Source organism: Notamacropus eugenii, chromosome 5 (genome assembly GCF_028372415.1).
Source record: "Notamacropus eugenii isolate mMacEug1 chromosome 5, mMacEug1.pri_v2, whole genome shotgun sequence".
In the NCBI taxonomy this organism is placed as follows: domain Eukaryota; kingdom Metazoa; phylum Chordata; class Mammalia; order Diprotodontia; family Macropodidae; genus Notamacropus; species Notamacropus eugenii.
Genome location: NC_092876.1, coordinates 3,171,090 through 3,194,156, shown reverse-complemented (window position 1 = coordinate 3,194,156; position 23,067 = coordinate 3,171,090). Strand labels below are relative to the sequence as shown.

The following is a 23,067-nucleotide window of genomic DNA, read 5'->3' as shown; positions in this document are numbered from 1 at the left end:
CAAATATTATCTCATCAGATCAGAACCACAACCCCATTACTTAGGTCCTGTTACCTCTGTTTTACAGTACCGAAAACAGAGGCAAATTAACTAGGGTCTGAGGTCAGATCTGAGCTCAGGTTTCCTGATTCCAGGTCCAGCACTCTGTCTACTATATCTCCTAGTGATTATGTATGTATGTATGTATATATGTATATATATGTGTGTGTTTGTGTAAACGTGTGTAGTTGTTTGCAAATTCTCTCCTACTTTCTTTTTGAATCTGGCAGAATCTGTTGAGCTTGAGTTGGTTCAAAGGTGTAACTGCCATACATAATACTTGAGATGGATTTTCATAATTTCCATAATCATAGGTCAGACAAATTCTCATAAAACTTGGATATTATAAGCAAAGTTATAAAATTCCCTCTCTCCAAATCCTCCTTTGGCTCTTAGAGGTCTTAATTACTCAGTAAAGCACTGCATTACTCTAGAATTGGACAACCTCTTCTTTCCCAGGGCTGCTAAGTGTTGACCTTGGTTGACTCTGCCCAAAGAGAAGGTACCAAAGCATTTGGTTCATTCACAAAGAAGGAGAATTTTCAAGTCTTTTCTACTTTTCCCAAACCGTTAATATTATTACTTCTAAAGCCAAATATATACAATTAAATATTTAGCAATTTTTAAACACTAGAGCCACATTTCTTTAACAGTTTGACTTAAAACAAAAGCTTGCTGCCAATCAAATGACATCAATTCAGTTGAATATGTTTTTCAAATTATTTAAAAGGAAAATCATTTTGTTCAGTTATGATTGTAAAACTCTAGACTGACTACAGTCAGTTACCAAAATATTTACACCAGAACTTTCTGTGCCAGCAATGAACAAGAAACAAAGTGAGTACCCATCAATTACTGAAAAGCTAAAGAAATCACAGTATATGAATTCAAAGGAATGTGATTGAAGAGTAATGAGAAATCAGGATCTCAGGGGGTAAAGCCACGACATTTATAGGAGTTTAAGGAGGTCTCTTATACTGGGAAATCTAATGAGGTCTTGAAGAAGAGACCTAACTTTGCTAATTAGATCCATAAGTTTTATCTCTAGCAAAATTTTTCTACTGTATAATCAAGTACTGTTCAAATACAAGGCAAACATTCAACATCACAGTAACAAGTCTATCTTCCAACCACTGATTCTAAAGGGTCCTAAGTCACTCAGTTCTATAAAAATCTAAAACATTTTCTAGGGAAAAAAAAGGCAGATGTGGAGAGGTTCTATACAATCAGTTAAAACTAGACCTGGAGCTCACAGGCTCAGATCATGAGCTCCTTATTGCAAAATTCAGATTCAAATGGAAAAAATAGGGGAAAACATCAGACCTTCATGTATGACCTAAATAACATTGCTTATGAATATGAAGTAGAAGTAATGAATAGATTTAGGAGATTACACCTGGTAGACAGAGTGCCTGAAGTACCATGGACAGAGGTTCTTAATATTGTACAGGAGGCAGCAACTAAATACATTCTGAAGAAAAAGAGCAGAAAAACAAAATGGCACCTGAGGAGTTCTTACCAATAGATGAAGAAAGAAGGGAAAGGCAAAAGAGAAAGGGAGAAGATTTCCCCAAATGAATGCAGAGTTCCAGAGAAGAGCAAGGAGAGACAAGATTTTCTTCAAAAAGAATGTGGAGAAATAGAAGAAAACAATGAAACACTGATTACAATAAAAATTTTTTTCTCCAGTATGGATTCTCTGAAGTAGAGCAAGATGCCACCTCTGTCTGAAAGTATTTCCATAAAAATGGGTCACCTGCTGGAAAGCCATTGCACACCTATTGCATGGATAAGGTTTCTTTCCAGTGTGGCTTCTCTGATTTGCCACAAGACTGGTGCTGCAACTAAAAGCCTTTACACATTTATCCCATTTATAGGGTTTCTAATCAGTGTGGCTTCTCTGATGTACTGCAAGACTGGAGCTGAACGTGAAAATTTTCCCGCATTGCTTACATTCATAAGGTTTCTCCCCAGTGTGGCTTCTCTGATGATAAGTCAAATGGGACCTCTGTTTAAATGCCTTCCCACATTGCTTACATTCGTAAGGTTTCTCTCCAGTGTGGATTCTCTGATGTGCGGCAAGACTGGAGCTGTAATAGAGAACCTTTCCACATTGGTTACATTCATAAGGTTTCTCTCCAGTGTGAATTCTCTGATGTAGAGTAAGTTTGGAGCTGCTTGTGAAAGCTTTTCCACATTTATCACATTCATAAGGTTTCTCTCCAGTGTGGATTCTCTGATGTAGAGCAAGTTTGGAGCTCTGTGTAAAAGCTTTTCCACATTGATGACATTCATAAGGTTTCTCTCCAGTGTGGATTCTCTGATGTACAGCAAAACTGAAGCAGTAACTGAAAGCCTTTCCACATTTATCACATTTATAAGGTTTCTCTCCAGTGTGGATTCTCTGATGTACAGCAAGTTTGGAGCTCTGTGTGAAAGCTTTTCCACATTGATGACATTCATAAGGTTTCTCTCCCGTATGGATTCTCTGATGTACAGCAAGTTTGGAGCTGTTTGTGAAAGTTTTTCCACATTTATCACATTCATAAGGTTTCTGTCCAGTGTGGTTTTTCTGATGTTCAGCAAGACTGGAGCTGCCACTGAAAGCCTTTCCACAATGACTACATTCAAAAGGTTTCTCTCCAGTGTGGCTTCTCTGATGATAAGTAAAATGGGACCTCTGTTTAAATGCCTTTCCACATTGATTACATTCATAAGGTTTCTCTCCAGTGTGGATTCTCTCATGTACAACAAGACCGGACTTCTTTCTGAAAGACTTACCACACTGATTACATTCATAAGGTTTCTCTCCAGTGTGGATTTTCTGATGTACATCAAGTTCAGAGGTGCTTTTCAAAGCCTTTCCACATTGATTACATTTATAAGGTTTCTCTACAGGGTGAATTCTCTGATGTTTAGTTAGAGAGGAGTTCTGTGTGAAAGCCTTTCCACACTGATTACATTCATAAGGTTTCTCTCCAGTATGGATTCTCTGATGTGCAGCAAGATAAAAGCTGTATCTGAAAGCCTTTCCACATTTATCACAATCATAAGGTTTTTCTCCAGTATGGATTCTTTGATGTACAACAAAACTGGAACTCCCACGAAAAGCCTTTCCACAGTGATTACATTCAAAACGTTTCTCTCCTGCGTGGATCTTATGAGGTACATTACAGATCTGTCTCCCATTGAAGTCACAAGGACCAACCTGTATTAAACCTTCCTTATTAGTTTCTTTCACAGAATTGCTTAATTTGTTAGTAATCTCTTTCATTTTGATTCTAAGGTCTCCTTCTGCAAGAAAAACAAGACAATAAAATTTATATACAGATACTTGTATACATATATAAAATTATAAGCCCTTCCCTCCATTGCCAGAAAGTAAACTAAATGATCTATATTCCCCAGGCTAAGTGTAAAGTCTGCAAAGTTCAATGGACAGAATGCATCATTTGAAAATTCCATTAGCTCACACCCGTAGGATAACTTGATTTACAAAGAGCTTCTCACACAATCACATTGAATCCTCAGGCAGACCTAGAAATTCTCATTACAGTCTCAGCTCAGACCATGAGCTCAGAATGGCTCAGTGACCTGTCCAACATCCCTGAAGCTGAGAATAGAACTCCAACCCTGAAAGTGAGCATGCTCTGTCCACAGTACTAGACAATGGCTCTCCATTGTACTTTCTTTTCTTTTGTTTTCTTAAGAAAAAATACTTCAAAATTCCCAGTGGTCTCTGAAGGCAAAATGCCTTCCACATCCAGAGAAAGAGCTATGGAATGCAATCTCAGAATGTAGCAGATCATTTTCTTTTGTATTATGTTTTGGTTTGTTTTATGATTTCTCCCATTCATTTTAATTCCTCTAGGCAACATGACTAACGTGAAAGTGTACTTAATAGGAATGCATGTGTAGAACCTATATAAAATTGTATGCCATTTCAGGAAGGGAGGGAGTACAGAGGAGGAGGTAGGGAAAAAAATCTAAGTTATATGGAAGTGATTGTAGAACACTCAAAACAAATAAAATAATAAGGAAAAATACTTCATTAATGCAAGTTGAATGTTCTCTCCCTCCCTTTGCATTTTCCTGTTTCCTGAAATGCAGCAATTAGACCAATGAATGACCTTCAATGGGGCTTTAAATTCAAGGAAAAAGAAGAGTCAATAAATGTGGCAAAGTTCCAATTGCCCCAGCCACGGCCAGCCTTGAGCAAGCAGAACCCTGATGAGTCAGCAGCCCTCAACACTGGGCCAGAGCAGCTCCCACACACACGATGATGATTCTCTGAAGCCACTGATGACAACTTTTATCAGCAGGAAAATATTTTAAAATATAATTATGTAAAATTTTTACATATACAATATTGTACTGCACATGTGATGGACAATAGGACTGTAAACATAACTTTTCTACACAGTGAGAAACCAAAAAATTCAGGTTACTCACTGGATTGCAATATTTGCTTTGTTTGCTGCTGTGCTCTGCAACAGAACTCACGATACCTCTGAGCTGCGCCTGAAATTTCTGCCATTCTTGTTTGGATTTTGACTCTTTGCTCCCTAATTGTCTGCTCCTTCTTAAACTATTAGTAGTCTCACTCTTTTGAGTTCTCATATATTCCACTGAACTACATTTCACTCTCCTTTCACTGGAGCAGCTAACACTGAAGTTCCTAAGTTTTGGTTTTTTCTCAAACATCTCCATGTTTCTGTGCCACACTGGGAGCTCTCTGACAGCTGGGACTGACTTATCTTTTCCAGAAGTTTAACAAGGTGCCAAGAAAACTGGAGGTACTTAATCCATGCATATTGACTGACAGGGCCCAGGGCTGACATCAGGCCCCAGGCTCCACCTCAGGCCCTGCACTCTGATCTCTGTCTTAGTTGGAAAATGCAGGTTCTGGTCTCAGTCGTGTGTCTGGCTCTTTCCTGCACCTTATCTCTTACAGTCAGTGACCTTCATCTAGTTCTAACTCTGATGGGAACTGACCAGATGCATAATGGAGATCACAAACACTTTTTTCTAGGCTCCTGAAACTTCTCAGACTAAGGATACCTGGAGTTTCCCCCTCCCAGTTCCCCAACTAAGAGTGGCTGTCAACTCAATGAATCTGGCCAAGATTGTCCAAGAACATGCCAAAGACTGAGCCTCAGAGATCAGGGCAAGGGCACAGGTTGATGATTTCTATAAAGCAGAGCCTTGGATTAATGCTAAGTAAGGTAGCAGCGTTTCCTACTACTTAGATGCTGCTGAATGGCAAGAAAATCATAAAACCGGGCTACCTGGGACCACTACACATCTGGGCTACATATTCTCAGTGTGGCCCTCACTGTGGCAAGGCTATCCTTTGACATCTCCCTAAGTGACTCCTTTGGGTTACTTAGATGGTTCAGTGGATAAAGAACTGATCTGGAAGACTCGAGTTCAAATCCAGCCTCAGGTACTTACTAGCTGTGTGACCCTGGTCAAGTCACTGAGGCCTCTTGGCCTCATCTACAAAATGAGCCTGAAAAGGAAATAGCAAACCACTCCAGTGTCTTCGCCAAGAAAACCCCAGATGGGATTGTGAAGGGTCAGAAACAAGTGAAATGAGTGAAAACCACATAACTGGCTCTCGATCCCATTCACCATAGCACCTTTTCCCAGTCTTTTCATTCTTCTCACACTGTCTACTGCCCACTCACATCCTCAGCAGAGAAATTTGCCTCATTCTTCATTGAAAATAATTGGATACTTAACAAGAGCTATCTGATCCTCTTCCCCTCCCATAGATCAGGTGCCTTCTTTTCCTTTTTGACACCACTATCAGATGACAAGGTCCTCCCTCTGCAAGCTAAAGCAAACTCTTTTTGCTTTGTGTAAAATCATTCCATTCCAGCATGTCATCTTCCTCTGTATACTGCCTCTCCCATGTTTCCATTATTTCCCTACTCTTCAGTCTCTCCTGCTCTAAGGATTCCTTCCCCATTGCCACAAATCAACACATTGCCACAAATCAAACCATCTCTCTCTAATGCTCAAAACAAAATCACTTGATCAATTCAACCAGAGAAATATTTCCCTACACCTTTCTTTCATTTCATAGCTAAATAATTAGTGATGCCCATTTACAACTAGTGTCTCCCCCTCCTTTGGTTTCTCTGAAATTCCCTGCAGTGTAGTTCCCAGTTTCATTGTTCAATGGAAACTCCTCTCCCCCAAATCACCAAATGTCTCAAAGCTGATAAATCCACTGCCCTTAGGGCCTTCCCTCACTCAATGAACTCCAATTTGTCCTGTCCATGACAGGTTTGTACACTGTTGTTGGCATGTTGTCTGCCCCCAGTTTGTGAGCTCCAGGACAGCAGGTGATGTCCTTTGCATCTTGTATACTCCTGGTGTTTAGCAGAGGGTCTGACACATAGCAGACCCTTAATAAATGTTCATTGACTTGAAGAATGTCTATGAAAGAACCCAATCTGGAAAGTTTAACCCCTTTTGCATGTTCAGGGGAGTTTCTGCCCCAAAATTCCAAACATTGCCTCTTTATAGGATCAGAGATTTATCACTGGAAGAGAGCTTCAAGACCATGATGCCCAACTCCCTGTTTTTACAAATGGAAAAACTGAGGCTCAGTGGTTCAGTGACTCATTGAGGTTGCCACTGATAAAACATGTCTCAAAAAGAATTCCAAGTCGGGTCTTCCTGTACCCAAATCTAGCACTTTTTTTTACCCCCACACCTAGCAGCCTCTTGTAACCATACCTCTCATATCTGGTTTCCCCTCACTCACCTGGATGGCAGCTTCTGGAGCCTTTTTGCTCCACCAGCCATGGTGCTTCCCTTCCCTCCAAATAAGAGAGCAGATCTTCTTTGGGAACTGGCAGCCCTGGACATGGGGAATCAGGAATGAGGATGGAGAGAAAACTTTGTAATTCAGTTCTCTTTAGGGAAAAGAGTGTGCATGCAAAACTTGAGAATCACTCCATCATGTTCACTCACATCTGGCTTATTCTCCCATTAATGCTTGTAATGCAAGTAACCCAGAATAGGACATGCCAGATCAGCCTTGGGCTCCAGCCAAAGGGACCTTGATGAGTCAGCTTTCGCCCTGGCCCCTCCCCTGCTCCTCACTCCCTGAAACCTATAGAAACCTTAGTCCTGTTCCTTCAGGGAGTCTTTGTCTCTGCTGGTGACATTCTCCTGCTGAGGAACTCAATGAACCTCAGTCAAATTCTGATTCTGGGCCAGTCTGCTATTTCTGCCAGTGACAAGAGCTGGTAAGCAAGGTCACAGGATGGTTCCCAGAACTCCTCAAGCAAGTTTTCAATAGCATTGATTTTGAGAGTGTTGGGGAGAAGATCATGGAACCAGTTTGAAGTAAGAAAATTTGGTCTTGGTGCCCCTTCTTCATAAGAGGATGGACCCATTGCACAGCTTCCATCATCAAAAAATTAAGAGGCAGCTGGAAGAGCAGTGGACAGAGCCCTGGGCTTGGAGTCAGGAAGGTCAGAGTTTAAATCCAGCCTTAGAGAGTAACTGTGTGCTCCTGGAAAAGTCATGTACCCTCTGTTTGCTTCCATTTTCTCAAACATGAAATGGGGATAATAATATCACCTAATGACATCATATTGTAAATAAAGTACTGAGCACAACAGCTGGGGAACAGCAGCTGAACAGCAATGCTGATGCCCTTCCTTCCTTTCCCACCATCTGGGCTGGAATTGGGGGCAATGGAAAGGAAGAGGAAGGAGAAACATGCCCTACTAGGTACAGCTGGGAGCTGGGAGCTACAAACTGAGGCTTCTCACTTGGCCCCTTCCAAAGAGGAAGGGGGTACAGGGCAAAGCCACCTGAGCAGTGTGTAGATATTGAGCAAACATAATTCATGACCAGGGAGAGGCTGGACTGACTGATGGGGGATGACTTCCACACCTGAGATGCTTCAACACGGATGTGATCTTGGACCTCAACCTCCCTAGAACTGGCAAGAGACAGGAGCAACCAGGAAACCTCCCATGTTCTATTCACACAATGTATTGACCCTTTATAGGAAACCCAGGCAGCAGGAGGCCCCTGTTTCTAGGCCACAGGAGACCAGCACTCTTCCCTTTCTAGAAAGTGATAAATGCTGCAAAGCCAGCACACTCAGAAATGGACTTATTCCCTCTTATAGCAGACTCAGAGAGGTCAGGGGAAGTGTCCTTACCCAGGGAGAGTAGGTTCCCAGCATTCTCCAGCATGACCTCCTTGTATAACTCCTTCTGAGGATGGTCCAAGAGGCCCCACTCCTCTGGGGTGAAGTCCACAGTCACATCCTTGAAAGTCACAGACTCCTAAATAATCAAAATCAGAAGACTTAGAGCTGAAAGAGATCCAGAATTTGTGTAGTCTGACCCTTATCAAGGGAGAGGAGGAAACAGAAGCAGAGAAAGGGGATTGACCCAGAGGTCATACCCCTGCTGAGTGTCAGTCAACACTTGACACCACAGTCATCAAGAGCCCAGTGGAATATTGAGAAAAGGGTTTGATGTGGCCAGATGGAATAAAGTTGGGAAAGGTCTTACTATGGAATGTGCCTCCCTATGGAATCTGAGACAAAGTGTGTGTTTTATCTGTGAGGTCAGAGGACCATGTGGAAGAGAAAGAGGGAAAATGTGAAATTTGTGTCTTCTCAGAACTGATAGAAGTGATGTGTTATAAAGCAAACTGTGTGAGGAATGTGTGAGAAGGTTGCAAGGACAGTGTGTTCTGGGGATCTGGGGGATTTATGCAGGACTGTAGAAGAGGAAAGAAAAAGAAAAGATCTAGTTTATTTCCTGAGGTGAAAAAAAGTCTTCTCTAGATAAAACATGAAATGGATTCATAAGACACAGGAATTACAATCTGGACTGAACTGAGGGATATGAGACTTTCCAGCCAAGTGAAGGAGAGTTAACTTGTTATTTTCATTGCTTAAGGCTACCCTGGGGATGACGTGTCATGGCCAAAACATCTCATGCCTTTGATTTATGATTCCTTCATTCATCAATACTATGTATGTCTTTATTTTAATACATGGTTCCCATAGTTGGTCATTTTCTAGTTCTTTTTGATCAGAGTGAACCAAAATGATGTCACTATGTCAGGGTCAAGGTATGTCTGACCATGGATGATCACACTAACGGGACCCAGAAGGCTCCACCACAGGTCAGGCACAAATAGTCCATGTGAGTATCTGAGGTGGAGATGGCTCTAATTTTGCACATCTCTTCAATCTTTTGAGCTACTTCAATTCTCCTTTGCTTACACAGCACAGTACATTCTTTGATGTGGACATGCCATGCTGGGTGGTCCTTTGCCAGTGTCTCCCATGTCTCACAAATGATTACAAAGTTCTTCAGAGACACCTTGGGAATGTCCTTGTATCCTTTCTTCTGACCACAGTATGAGCACCTTCTTTGCATGAGTTCTCCATGAAAGAGTCTTTTAGGCAAACATGCTTTTGGCATTTGAACAACATGGCCAGTTTATCAGAGTTCTGCTCTCTGCAGTAGAAGGGGAATGCCTGGCAGTCTAACTTGAGGAAGGACCTCAGTGTCCAGTACATTATCTTGTCAGGTGAACTTCAGAATCTTCCTAAGATAATTCAAATGGAAGGGATTCAGTGTATTGCCAAGGCAATATTCACAGCACTGGTGGTGACTGTGAATATACCAGCGTAGTTTTCAACAACAAAATGTAAAAGAGTCTCTATATAGAAGGCAGAAGAAAAACATTTATTTAGACACTAGAAAGCCAAAACCCAGAACCAAAAAGCAAAATCTGTCACAGCGACCAAAAAGTTAATAAACATGATCACTGCAGGCGGCAAAGTCATTCCCAGGCCTCCCCTTCTCAGCCTGGGCCTTCTCACAAGCAAACACTCATGAGCCTGAGCCTTGCTGCATGCCTGCCCATGTCCTCTCCTCTCTGATCAGACTGCAGTCATTCACTTCCTCGGGGTTCTGCTCTACCTTTTCTGTTCCACCCTTTCAGGAAGCTCCTCTACCACATTTGACTTAGGCTTCCAGGTGATATAAGTAAATCGTATGGGTCTAATAATGAATGACAAAGATCTTTCCATTTAAATTACTATTACATTCAGTTTCCCGGCATAGCACTGGAAGACTGTTCAGCGCTCCCAGGCATACAACAATGAGATCAGCATAACAGCTTTGGAGACCTTCATTTTGGTAGTCAATCTTCTGTCCAATACTTTTCTTGGCAGCCTTTCAAGCACTGAACTATCTCTGGCAAAGCAGGCATCAACTGTTAAAATGAGTTATCTGAAATAGAAAACAATCTGAGGCACAAAATTTGCTAGTAGATAACGATTTAATTGTAAGAGTTGACAGGTTACCTTTAAGTAAGGTCGACTAAGGAATTCCTCAGTAACTGGTGACAAAGGAGAGCTTATTTTTATAACAAGAGGAAGAAAACATTACAACCATCTTTGGAGACATGTTTTGAAAATAAAGAAATTGGATGAGTTAAGTCAGTGGCTACTGAATCCTCCAGGGTTTTCATCACCCAGATTCATCCTTGTCTGTGAACCTGTCTGTCAAAATGAGATTTCCCCAGAGGTCCTTGCTCTGCAGCTGATGAGTTTTGCAACCAAAAGTAATGCTGTAAAGGAATCTATAGTTTGAAGAAAGACTGAAAAAGAGGAGCTTGTGATTTCTGACGAGCAGTCACACCCCATCCTGGAGCTGTGACAAAGGGAAACCCAACCTTAGAAGACTCCACTACTCAAGGTAGACTTAACCCCCAGCTGAAGAAAAAATGAAAAGGAGCCAATCGCTAAGACTGGAAAGAGAAACTCAGCCTTCTCTCAATGCCCTTTCTGCAGCAGCCAGAAAGGGGAATTTAGCTTTTGAAAAGAGCCTTAGAATCCCATGACTATTTTACTCCTACAAAGAATTATGTTTTAATATAAATTATCTACTACTAAATGACAGTCTTATCAATCTGTGTATCCACTAAATCTATAGGCAACCTAGACTGAGGAGAACGTCAATGTTAGCCTGGCTTAACTGTGAAGGCAAACTTTTCCTAAAAAAGGAACTTAAACCTACAAGGAAACTAAAAATAAATCAAAGTAATTAAATACTAACTGATTTAAAAGCTATTCTTTTCACAACTTCATCAACTGGAGGAAAATACTGCCAGGTACATACTGGAAAATACACTGTCAAGGTAAAGGAACTTATTCAGAGGATTCAAAATTTCTCAAATTGCTGTAATCAATGCATGGTGGAGTGTTGAATGGTGAACTTCTATTTGCTTTTTTTCCTCACATTTAAAAAAAAATCTTTTATTTTCCCCCCAATTTCATATTAAAATTTTTTTAGTATTTGCTGTTTATTCTCAGGTTTTCAGTTCCAAATTCTATCCCTTCTTCCCTCACTCCCCCACCCCCCAGTATAAGGTATAGGTTACATGTGTGCAATAATGTAAAACATTTCCATCTTAGTCATTTTGTACAGGCAAATTAAAAAAAAAGGAATGAAAGAAAGTGAAAATAGCTGCTTCAGTCTGTATGCAAACAATATCTGTTCTTTCTCTGGAGGTGGATAGTGGGCTTCCTCATCAGTCTTTTGGGATTTTCTTCAATCATCACATTACTGGTAACAGCTAAGGACATTAGGATTAGACCAGCATCTTACAGCACACTCTACAAGACATTCTATATGGATGTTATGTTGTTCAGTCATGTCTGATCCTCCATGAGCCCATTTGGTCTTTTCTGGGCAAAGAAATTATCAGGGAAAAAAGCTCTGATATCTCAGAGCCAGAGGGTAAAGTAGAAATTGGAAGAATCCACCAATCACCTCCTGGAAAAGATCCCAAAATGAAAACTCCCAGGACCATTACAGCCAAATCTCAGAGCTCCCAGGTCAAGGAGAACAGAGTATAAGCAGCCAGACAGAAGCAATTAAAGGTCATGGAGCCAGAGTCAGGCTAACACAGAAATGAGTAGTTTTTACATTGAAAAATCAGAGAATGTGGAATCATATTCTGTAAGACAAGGAACTAGGATGAAGGCTAAGCATCACTTACCCAGAAACACTGAGTAAAATCCTTCAGGGGAAAATGGACATTCAATAAATAGAGGACAATCAAACATTCCTAACAAAAAGACCAGGGCTGAACGAAAAGCTGACCTTTACCTACAAGACCCAAGAGAAGCATCAAAATGTAAAGAGGAAAAAGAAAACAGAAGATATTCAGTGAGGTCAAATTGTTCATATTCCTGCATGGAAAGAGGACGCCTTAAACTCTTAGGACATTTATGACCATTGAGGCAATTAGAAGGAATATACATTGAGAGTGTGTGGACTGTGAAGGGATGATATTCAAAAAAAGAAAATTAAAGGGTGAGAAAGAGAATTACATTCCAAGAAGAGGGAAAGGAGAGGAAGAAGGGGGTGAATTATCTCACACAAGAGCAGTAAAGAAGAGTTATTACACTGAAGGCAAGGAGGGGGGAGGTGGGAAGGGAGGACCTGAACCTTACTCTTATGAAAATTGGCTGAAAGAGGGAATAACAAACATGCTCAGTTCCATATAGAAATCTATCTCATCCTATAGGGAATTAAAAAGGGACAGGAATAAAAGGGGATCAGGATTGATAGAAGGAAGGGCAGGCTGGGGGAGGCAATGGTCAGAAGCAAAGCACCACTGAGGGGAGAGAGGGTGAAAGGTGAGAAAGAGAGAGAGAGGATAGAGGGAAAATAAGATGGAGAGAAATTCACAGTTATCATAACTGTAAATATGAATGAAATGAACTCATGTATAAACTGCATTACTGTATGTAAAATGGATAATTTCAAATGTATTAAATTAACAAGGTTTTTTTGCATAAACAAAATTAATGAAAGATTAGAAGGAAAATTGACAACTGGGAAAAAAAATTTACAGCAAGTATCTAATAAAGGCCCCATTTCTCAAATATGTAGAACTAAGTCAAATTTATAAAAATACAAGTCATGACCCAGATGATAAATGGTCAAAGGATATGAACAGACAGTTTTCAGACAAAGAAATCAAAGCTATTTGTAGTCATATAAAAATGCTATAAATGCCTATTGATTAGAGAAATGCAAATTAAAACAACTCTAGGTTATCTCCTCACCTATTAAATTGCGTAATAATACAGAAATGGAAAATGTTATAACTCTTGGAGGGAAGTAGGAAAACAGGGATACTAATGCACTGTTGGTGGACTTGTGAACTGATCCAACCATTCTGGACAGCAATTTGGAATTATCCTCAAAGGGCTATGAAACAGTGCATAGGCTTTCATCCAGCAATAACACTGGTAAGTCAGTATACACAAAGGTTTCTTAAAAAGAGAGAGAGGAAAGGGACTATTTAGAGAAGGGTATTTATAATAGCTCTTTCTGTGTTGACAAAGAATTGGAAATTGAGGAGATGCCTATTAATTGGGGAACACCTTAACAAGTTGGAGTATTGACAAGGCAGGATCTCAGGAACACTCAGAGAGACTTACATGAACTGATGCAGTAAAGTCAGCAGAACCAGGAGGAGGATGTACACAGTAAAAGCTACACTGTATAGTGAACAGCACTGAATAACTGAGTTATTCTCAGGGATACCTGGATCTAAGCCAACCCCAAAGGGCTCATGATGAGCAATGCTGTCCCTCTCTATAGGAAGAACTGAGTCTGAATACAGCCCTAAACATAGTGTTTTTCACTTTCTTTCTCTTGCTTCTACTTTTCTTTCACAAAATGAGTAATATGGAAATGCTTTACAGGACTGAATATGTATAACCTATTTATGATTGCATCCCATCTAAGGAAGGGGTAAGAGGAAGGTGGATGGTTGAGAATTAACTGGGAACTCAAAACAGGAATAAAAAATGTTTTTCTATGTCATTGGGGAGGGGTGCTAGGCATGGATAAAGGCAGCAGAGACAAGATCCCTACAGGACAGAGAGGAATGAGTAAAGTGGTCGTTCTTATGACTCCAGGATCTTGAGGGAAACCTTACACATGGGAGGGCAGCCATTGGGATGGGGGGAGTTAGTGCTTATGATGCCAAGTGTCTTGGATCAGTTCAAGAAGCAGCAGAGAGCAGGGCAGTGTTGTTACTACTGTTCTCAATTTTCTGCCTATTTTGGTAAACACTCCATAGGGAGGGGATTGCAGCTTCCGAGACAATCCCTCTTTGTCTATGGAAATGGCTTCTTCAGTTGATGTTGGTCAAGTCTGCGGACAGAGCACACTCACCTGGGCTGGGGTGCTGGAGCTTCCAGGGGCCATTCCCTCTGGCTCCAGACTCCCTGCTTGGGCCAGGTCTTGATGCTCTTGCAAGCTGAGCTGGAGAGGGAGGATCCTAGAGGGGCAGAGTCTTTCCCTTTTCTTCCAAGGCAGCAGGCTGGGCTATAGGGATTGACAGAGGGTCAAGCCCCACCCTCAGGATAGAGACACTAACCTACAGGAATGGTAGATGATCCCAGCCTCTTCTCCTCCTCTTTTGTCCCCTTCCCCTCCCTCATTCTCCTTCAGAGATTCAGAAGGGGCTTGGGATCCCAGGGGGGACGAGAACAGACAGAATCTCAGTGGCTTCTAAATGAGAGATCTCCCTCCAGCTGGTCCTCTGCCCTCTCTGCACCCCCTCTCCCCAACCAATACATACATATTATCTACACAATAGATTTGACCTAGAGAGAAGGGTACCTTAGGAAAGTGGGGGAGGGGGAGGGCTCTGGGATGGAGCCCCCAGGGAATGTCCAGGGGAAGCCTGAGGCTGGGAGATCCAGCTCAGAACCTGAGGGCTCTGAAAGAAGAGGGGCAGGGAAGCAGGAGGCCTGGGGCAGGGGAGCCCAGGCAGGGTCTGGCAGGAAGACATTCCACCTCAGCTCAAGGTAGGGAGCTCAGGGACACTGCAGGGACAGAAGGGCTCCAGGGGGACACTGAGCCTGGGAGAGCAGGAGAACTGTGTCCTGGAGTCTAAGTAGGAGGTGATGAGGACTCCTGGGACCCTCTGGGAGAGCTCAGGCCTGGAGCCTCTTAAGGGAGACCAGACCCTGGGAGCCAGTGGCTGGGGTCTGATAGGGAAGAGCCCAACAGCTGCAGGTCCAGGTAAGGGGGACCAGGAGGTTCCAGCATCCAAAGTGGGGTCCCCAGGTAAGAACTGACTAGATTTTCGTTCCACAGGATGCTTAAGGCTAACTTAATCGCAAAAGAAAGCTGTGGGGGATTAACATATCTAAACAGGATTCCCCTTTTCTTTGTTCTCTCTGTAAAAAAACAAAACTGCCAGACCAGGTGAAGCTCCATTTAAGAAAGAGGTCTGTTAAGTCCAGGTCACCTCGGACAGCGGCACCTTTGTTGTGGACACTGAGCTAAATCCTCAGCTCCCACTGGTTGACAATCGTCTTTTGCCAGAAAACAACCTTTTCAACCTCCTTCCTCCCCAATCTACTGGGCCATCAGGGGCGGGATTTGCGTTGGGGAAAGGGAGTAAAAAGCTGTATTTTCCCCTGGCCAGGTGTGCCAGTTACTTATAGACACCAGGATCCGAAAATCCAATTCCTGTCCTGACTTCACTGGTTTGTCATCGGAATTCTGGATAAGATCTTTAATACTTACTCTCAGGGCAGGCAGAACTTTGGATCCTTCCAGGGGCTAGGTCTGAAGGAAGAACCACTGAGTTCCGAACAGAAAATGGGGGCAGGGAGACAGGATTCCTGGGTCCAGGTGCCTAAGGTTTGAATTTGGGGAAAGGGTGACCCCATCTTAAGCCTGGGGAGGCTGCCCCTGCTCATTTGGCAGGTGATTGGGAGTCTGGAAAGCGTTGGCAGAGGGAAGCTTGTCCTGCAGCCAGGCCTGGGCGGGGGAATCGGACCAGGGGGGCACAGACAGACCATGTGATCAGAGGAGGAGCCCCAGTGGTAGGGACAGCCAGCAGAAACCAGCAAGGCTGGGAGGGCCGGGCTCGGACCTACCTGTGACCTGCACCCACACAGCTGGCGTCCAGAAGGCAGAGATCTCAGGTCCTGGAGAAGGCGGCTAGATCTCGACTATGGGGGAGAGATCTAGGCTCCCAGGAAAGGAAGAAGGCGGAGCCACCTCAGCACAAGTTCCTGTTCTCAGCCAGCCCCATGGGGAGGGTCCTCCCACCCTCTGCCCGCCCCCGAAGCCCCAGGGTGGGCCGTTTCCTCCAATCACACCCAGGGTCAGGCACTCAGAACCCCGCCTGCCTCTCCGCCCCAAGACCTACCCTCCATCACATCAATTACCTTCCTCGGTGGCATGAGCCCTCCCCTGCCCCAGACCCCTCCCAGGCCTCCAAACTCCTCCCCCGGGCTCTGATTCCATCTGGATCGCAACCAGGCTGGGCATCTCTCAGAGCCCCTCCTCATCATCACTACCAGAGGACTGGGGACTTTAGAAGATGGGAGGGGGTGAGCCAGGAAGAGGCGACCTGGATATGGCCAGAAAAGCACGTGATTAACAGCGAAACAGGGCTTAGTTATGGGATGGAGGTTGTTCACAAAATGCTGTCAGTTGGCATGTTTCTCCTAAGTTAAAGTAGAATGTGGGCTCATTTACAGCCAGATCCCAGGGGCATCATTGGGATCTTTGACCAGCTAAGGGCAAATCTACCCTTAATGTAAAATACACTTAAATGTGGCGTGTGAGGGGATATGTTTAGGAGCTGAGAGAATGAAAATTAAATGGAAGTGGATTCGAATCACCCTGTTGTCCTCTCTGAATGCATTCAGGCTACAAGGTCAAGGAGAACTCGATAAAGTGGTTTTTATATCTAAGAAAAATATGAGCTACTCAGGTGAATGGATGCTACTTGACTGGCAATTTTGTTTCATGTGTTAAAATTGTAACATTCTTTATGTTTTTATTATGTTTCACATTTTTCTCATTTAGGGATTTGGAGGAAATCATGCTCTAAGTTATGCTCTTAATTTGAAAGATTTAAAGGAATATTCAATTGTGCCCTTACAAAAGGAATGTAAACCAGCCAGGGGTTAGGGTTAGGGTTGAGAAAGTTCTACGGTCTGCATTGGCCAATCAGGAGACACATTGTTGCCCTCTCTGAGCTTAACCTTCCATAATGCCTTGTGTTCTCTGGCATAACAGACAGTGAACTCCCCTATGTATCTCTATGTGTATGATCTACTAGCTTTGAGAGAAATAAACAGGCACATGCCACCTAATTTTGTTTCTCCATCAGACTGTTGACTGATACAAGGGGACACCTTTCTGCTGAGTCATTGCATTTTTTTTCTCCCTTCTGTCTTGGGAGGCTGAGACAAAGCTGCTAGGAGACTGCTAGGATGGGAAATTCAGGGGAGGAGATCTTAAGGACAAGCCCCTAGTGTTGTGCTGTAACACAGCCTGGACTCCACATAATCTAGAAAAGTGATTTGTGAAAGGGATTTCTAAACCAGACAAGCTTAGTGAGAAACTGGGCTCCAAGCAGAGTGAAAGACATTGTCACTGACAAAGGTAATGAACAAGTTTCCCTATTGGTCAACTTGGAACATTCCAGGGAACCTGTGAAGAAATAGATTAGGGTGATTAACAGCTTCAGTTAAGTAGTGAGATACAAAGTAAGTTCAGGGAAACCATCAGCATTTCTGTACAGTATTTAAGAAAACCAGGTGGAAGAGATTGGAGGAATTCCATTCTAAGACTTCACTTACCAAGGGAAAAGAAAGACATTCAAATGTAACTACATAATATTTTTAATAGAATTAAAGGAAAACAAGTAATTACAGAGACTCAGTGCTTTTTCAGATTGCGTGGCTTGTGCTGAGCAATTTTCCACCACCGTGTGACCTTGAGCAAGTCACTTATGTACTCTTATGTCACTTTCTATATCCTTAGAATGAAAGAAGATAATCTCCAAGATCTTTCCAAACTGTAATCCTGTTCTAAGATTTCATGCCTCACATTGCTCAGACTTTAAACTGAATTTCTTTCATTCTTCCTGTTCAAATGCCCTTGATTAGGAGCTAAAACATTCCTTCCAGAGGTCCAAATCAGGCACAACTAATGTACATAAGAAGAAATTTGCCAGAATTCAATGAACAGATATTTCACATCTCATTTTCCTTGAATATATTCATCGTTTTAAAAATCAAATTTATTTTATTTTCATTTCTAAATTCTCACTCCCTCCTCTTGACCTCCAGTCATTGAGAAAATAAGAAAAACAAAACCCATTGCAGAGGATATAGTCATGCAAATGTACATACTCTTAATAATCATTTTGGGGTGGGGTCCCTCTTGCTGTGGCTGAAATGGACCAATGCAAGACCAGAGCTGAACCAGACAGCCACACCTCAGTGAACAGGGAGGAGAACCTAAGCCCCACAGGGGTGGACCCAGCAATCATCAACACCAGGACCCCAAGTGTGCCTTAGCACCCCAGGAGAAATGGGAAGACACTAGCAGAGATGGGTTCGCCAACCACTGAGTTTGCCTACGCTCTACTTCAGCAGAAGAGACCTCTTGTGGCCAGACTACCCCTCTACCACATTAATGCAGCTAGCTACAGGGTAACTCCCTGGAAACCCAGAAAAACTTTACATGATCTCTGCTTTGGAACATCATCCAGCTCAGCATCGGGTAAGCTGCAGCATTTTAGCTTCTACCTGAAAGAACCAGAGGCCACAACAACAAAAGTCTCAACTTCTAGGCACAAGAACTGTAGGACAGAGCCCCCTGTGCCCCAGACAAAGAGATCTACTTTAAAAATCAGGAAAAGGGTGATCATCATGAGTAAGAAGCAAAGCAGAAAAGAAAAGACCATAGAATCTTTCTACAGGGACAAAGACCAAAACACAAATACCAAAGAGGTCAGCATTGAGACTGTACTCCCATCTGAAACTTCAGAAGGGAATATGAACTGATTTCAAGCCCAAAGAGCATTTTAGAAGAGCTCAAGAAGGATTTTAAAAGTCAAATTAGAGAAATAGAAGAAAAACTGGTCAATGATTTTAAAAATAGGGGAAAAAAATTCACTGAAGAGAACAGCTCCTTGAAAAGGAAAATTGGACAAATGGAAAAGGAAGCACAAAGCCTACCTGGAGAAAATAACTCCTTAAAAAGAACAATTGGACAAACGGAAAAGGAAACTCAAAAGTTAACTGAAGAAAACAATTGGATAAAAATTAGAATTGGGTAAGTAGAAGCTTGAAACATCAAGAATCAGGCAAACAGAATCTAAAGAATGAAAAGATAGAAGAAAATGTAAAATATCTAATTGGAAAAACAAGTGACCTGGAAAATAGATCCAGAAGAGAAAATCTAAGAAGTATTGGTCTACCAGAAAGACTTGATGAAAAAAAGAGCCTGGACAATGTCTTCCAAAAAATCATCAAGGAAAACTTCCCAGAAGTCCTAGATCCAGAGGGCAAAATAGTCATCGAAAGAATTGATCATTTATCTCCCCAAAGGGATTCCAACCAAAAACAACAAGGAATATCGTTGTCAAATTCCAAAACTATCAAGCAAAGGATAAAATACTACAGGCAGCCAGAAAGAAATAATTCAAATATCGAGGAGCTGTAGTCAGGTTCACACAGGACCTTGCAACTTCTATATTAAAAGACTGAAGGGATTTGAATAAAAAATTCAATAAGGCAAAGGAACTGGAACTACAACCAAAGGTCAATTACTCAGTAAAGCTGAGCATAATATTTGAGGCAAGGAGATGGACATTCAGTGAAATAAGAGATTTCAATACCCTCCTGATGAAAAGGTCACAGCTCAATAGAAAATTAGATCTTCAAACACAAGCCTCAAGACAGGCATAAAAAGGTAAACAGGGGGGAAAAAACTTTGTATTCAATGTGGGCAAACTGTTTACTTCCCTATAAGGGAAGATGATACTTGTTAATCTTCAGAATTGTATATCTATTATGATATATACAAGAGATATACATAGATAGAGGGAATGTGTATAAAGTAAATGATGTGATGATAAAAATGTGATTTAAGGGAGCAAAGGGATTGTAACAGAAAATGTGAAAAGGAGCAGGTAGAAAAAGGTAAATTACATCACAGGAAGAGGCACAAAAATATATTACAGTAGAAGGAAAAGAGGGGAGGGAGATGAGTATTGTCTGATTGGGTTCAAGGAGGGAACAACAAACTCAGTTAAGTATAGAAATCTAACTAGCTCTATACACAGTAGGAGGGGAAGAGGGAAAGAAAAGGGAGGGGAGGCTAAAAGGGAGGGAAGAAGTAGTAAGGGGAAAGGGGAGTAGAAAGGAGGGGGACCAAAAGAAGGAAGGGAAAACTGAGGCAAGAGGTGGTCAACATTTAAAACTCTATAGTGGAGAGGAAGGGAGAAGGGAGAAATAGAAGCATAAACAGGGGGAAAGAGGATGGAGGGAAAGACACAGTAATCATAACTGTGAATGTGAATGGGATGAACTCTCCCATAAAATGGAAATGGATAGCAGAATGGATTAAAAACCATAATCCTACAATATGTTGTTTACAAGAAACATATTTGAAAGGGGGAGATACACACAGAGTAAAGTTAAAAGGTTGGAGCAGAATATATTGTGCTTCAGCTGATGTAAAAAAAAAAGTAAAGGTAGCAATCCTAATCTCAGACAAAGCAAAACCACAAATAGAGTTAATCAAAAGAGATAAGGAAGGAAACCATATGCTGCTAAAAGGCACCATAAACAATGTAGCAATATCATTACTAAAAATATGTGCTCCAAATGGTGTAGTATCCAGATTCTTAGAGGAGAAGTTAAGAGAGTTATAGGAAGAAATAGAGAGCAAAACTATACTAGTAGGGGACCTCAACCTCCCCCTCTCTGAACTTGATAAATCTAACCTCAAAATAAACAAGAAATAAGATGAGGTGAATAAAACTCTGGATAACGTAGATATGATAGATCTCTGGAGAAAATTGAATGGGGATAGAAAGGAATATACCTTTTTCTCAGAGAAATGGCACACATAAAAATTGACCATATAGTAGGGCATAAAAACCTCACAATCCAGTGCAGAAAGGCAGAGAGAGTCAATGCATCCTTCTCAGATCATAATGCAATAAAAATTCTATGGAATCAAAGGCTATAAAAAGATAAACCGAAAATTATTTGAAAACGAAATAATCTAATCCTGAAGAATGAGTAGGTTAAACAATAAATCATAGAAATAATCAACAACTTCAGTCAAGAGAATGACGATAATGAAACAACCTACCGGATCTTATGGGATACTGCAAAAGCAGTGCTTAGGGGAAGTTTTATATCTTTGAATGCCTACATGAATAAAATAGAGAAAGAAGAGATCAATGAATTGGGCATGCAGCTGAAAAAAACTAGAAAAAGAATAAATTGAAAATTCCCAAATAAACACCAAATTAGAAATACTGAAAACCAAAGGAGAGATTAATAAAATTGAAATTAAGAAAACTATTAAACTAATAAATAAAACTAAGAGTTGGTTTTATGAAAAAAACTAATAAATTTGATAAACCTTTGGTCTGATTTAAAAAAAGAAAAAAGAAAACCAAATTACCAATATCAGACATGAAAAGGGTGAACTAACCCCCAATGAGGAAGAAATTAAAACAATAATTAGAAATTACTTTGCCCAACTGTATGCTTATGAGCATAAGACAATCTAAATGAGATGGATGATTATTTTTAAAAAATGTAAATTGCCCAGATTAACCGAAGAAGAAATCGAATACTTAAGTAACCCCATATCAGAAAAAGAAATTGAACAAGCCATCAAGGAACTCCCTAGGAAAAAATCTCCAGGGCCAGTTGGATTTAGAATTGAATTCTATCAAACATTTAAAGAACAGTTAATCCCAATACTATATGGACCATTTGGGAAAATTGGGGAAGAAGGAGTCCTACCGAACTCTTTTTTTTAATACAAATATGGTTCTGATACCTAAACCAAGAAGAGCCAAAACAGAGACAGAAAATTATAGACCAATTTCTCTAATGAATATAGATGCAAAAATTTTAAATAAGATATTAGCAAAAAGAATACAGCAACTTAATCATGAAAATAACACATTATGATCAGGTAAGATTTATGCCAGGAATGCAGGGTTGGTTCATTATTAGGAAAACTATTAGCATTATTGATCATATCAACAACAAAGCTAACAGAAACCACATGATTATCTCAATGGATGCAGAAAAAGCTTCTGACAAAATACAACATCCATTCCTATTGAAAACATTGGAGAGCATAGGAATAAATGGAACTTTCTGTAAAATAATATGCAGTATCTACCTAAAGCCATCAACAAGCATTATATGCAGTGAGGATAAGCTAGATGAATTTCCAGTAAGATCAGAGGTGAAACAAGGATGTCCATTATCACCACTATTATTCAATATGTTATTAGAAATGTTAACTGTAGCAATAAGAGAAGAAAAAGAAATTGAAGGAATTAGAATAGGCAAAGAAGAAATTAAGTTATCACTCTTTGCAGATGATATGATGATATACTTAGAAAATCCCCAATAATCAAGTAAAAAACTACTTGAAATAATAAACAACTTTGGCAAAGTTGCAGGTTACACAATAAACCCACATAAATCGTCTGCATTTGTATATGTTACTAACAAAGCTCAACAGGAAGAGATAGAAAGAAAAATCTCATTTAAAACTATGGTAGACACTACAATATATTGGGGAGTTTACCTTCCAACAAATCCAGGGACTATATGAACATAATTACAAAACATTTTTCGAATAAATAAAATCAGATCTAAGTAAGTGGAAAAACATCAGTTGCTCGTGGGTAGACTGAGTCAATATAAAAAAAAAACAATTCTACATAAATTAATTTACTTATTCAGTGCCATACCAATCAAACTACCAGAGAATTATTTTCTAGACCTAGAAAAAAAGAATATCAAAATTCATATGGAAGAATAAAAGGTTCAGAATATCAAGGGAACTAATGAAAAGAAATGCAAGGGAAGGTGACCTAGCCCTACCAGCTCTCAAATTATATTATAAAGCAGCA

General features: G+C 41.0%; 1 protein-coding gene across 1 annotated transcript; it reads right to left on the bottom strand.

Annotated features, from left to right (window-relative positions):
- Positions 1 to 588: 588 nt before the first annotated feature.
- On the bottom strand, positions 589 to 16,162 carry LOC140508166 (uncharacterized). Its single transcript, XM_072615940.1, has 5 exons — positions 16,022 to 16,162; positions 14,301 to 14,453; positions 8,234 to 8,360; positions 6,818 to 6,913; positions 589 to 3,333 (listed from the first exon to the last, which is right to left on the bottom strand). Exons 2-5 carry the CDS (start codon positions 14,331 to 14,333, stop codon positions 1,922 to 1,924), a joined length of 1,668 nt encoding a protein of 555 aa, XP_072472041.1. The 5' UTR covers positions 14,334 to 14,453; positions 16,022 to 16,162; the 3' UTR covers positions 589 to 1,921.
- Between the last annotated feature and the right edge of the window lie 6,905 nt (positions 16,163 to 23,067).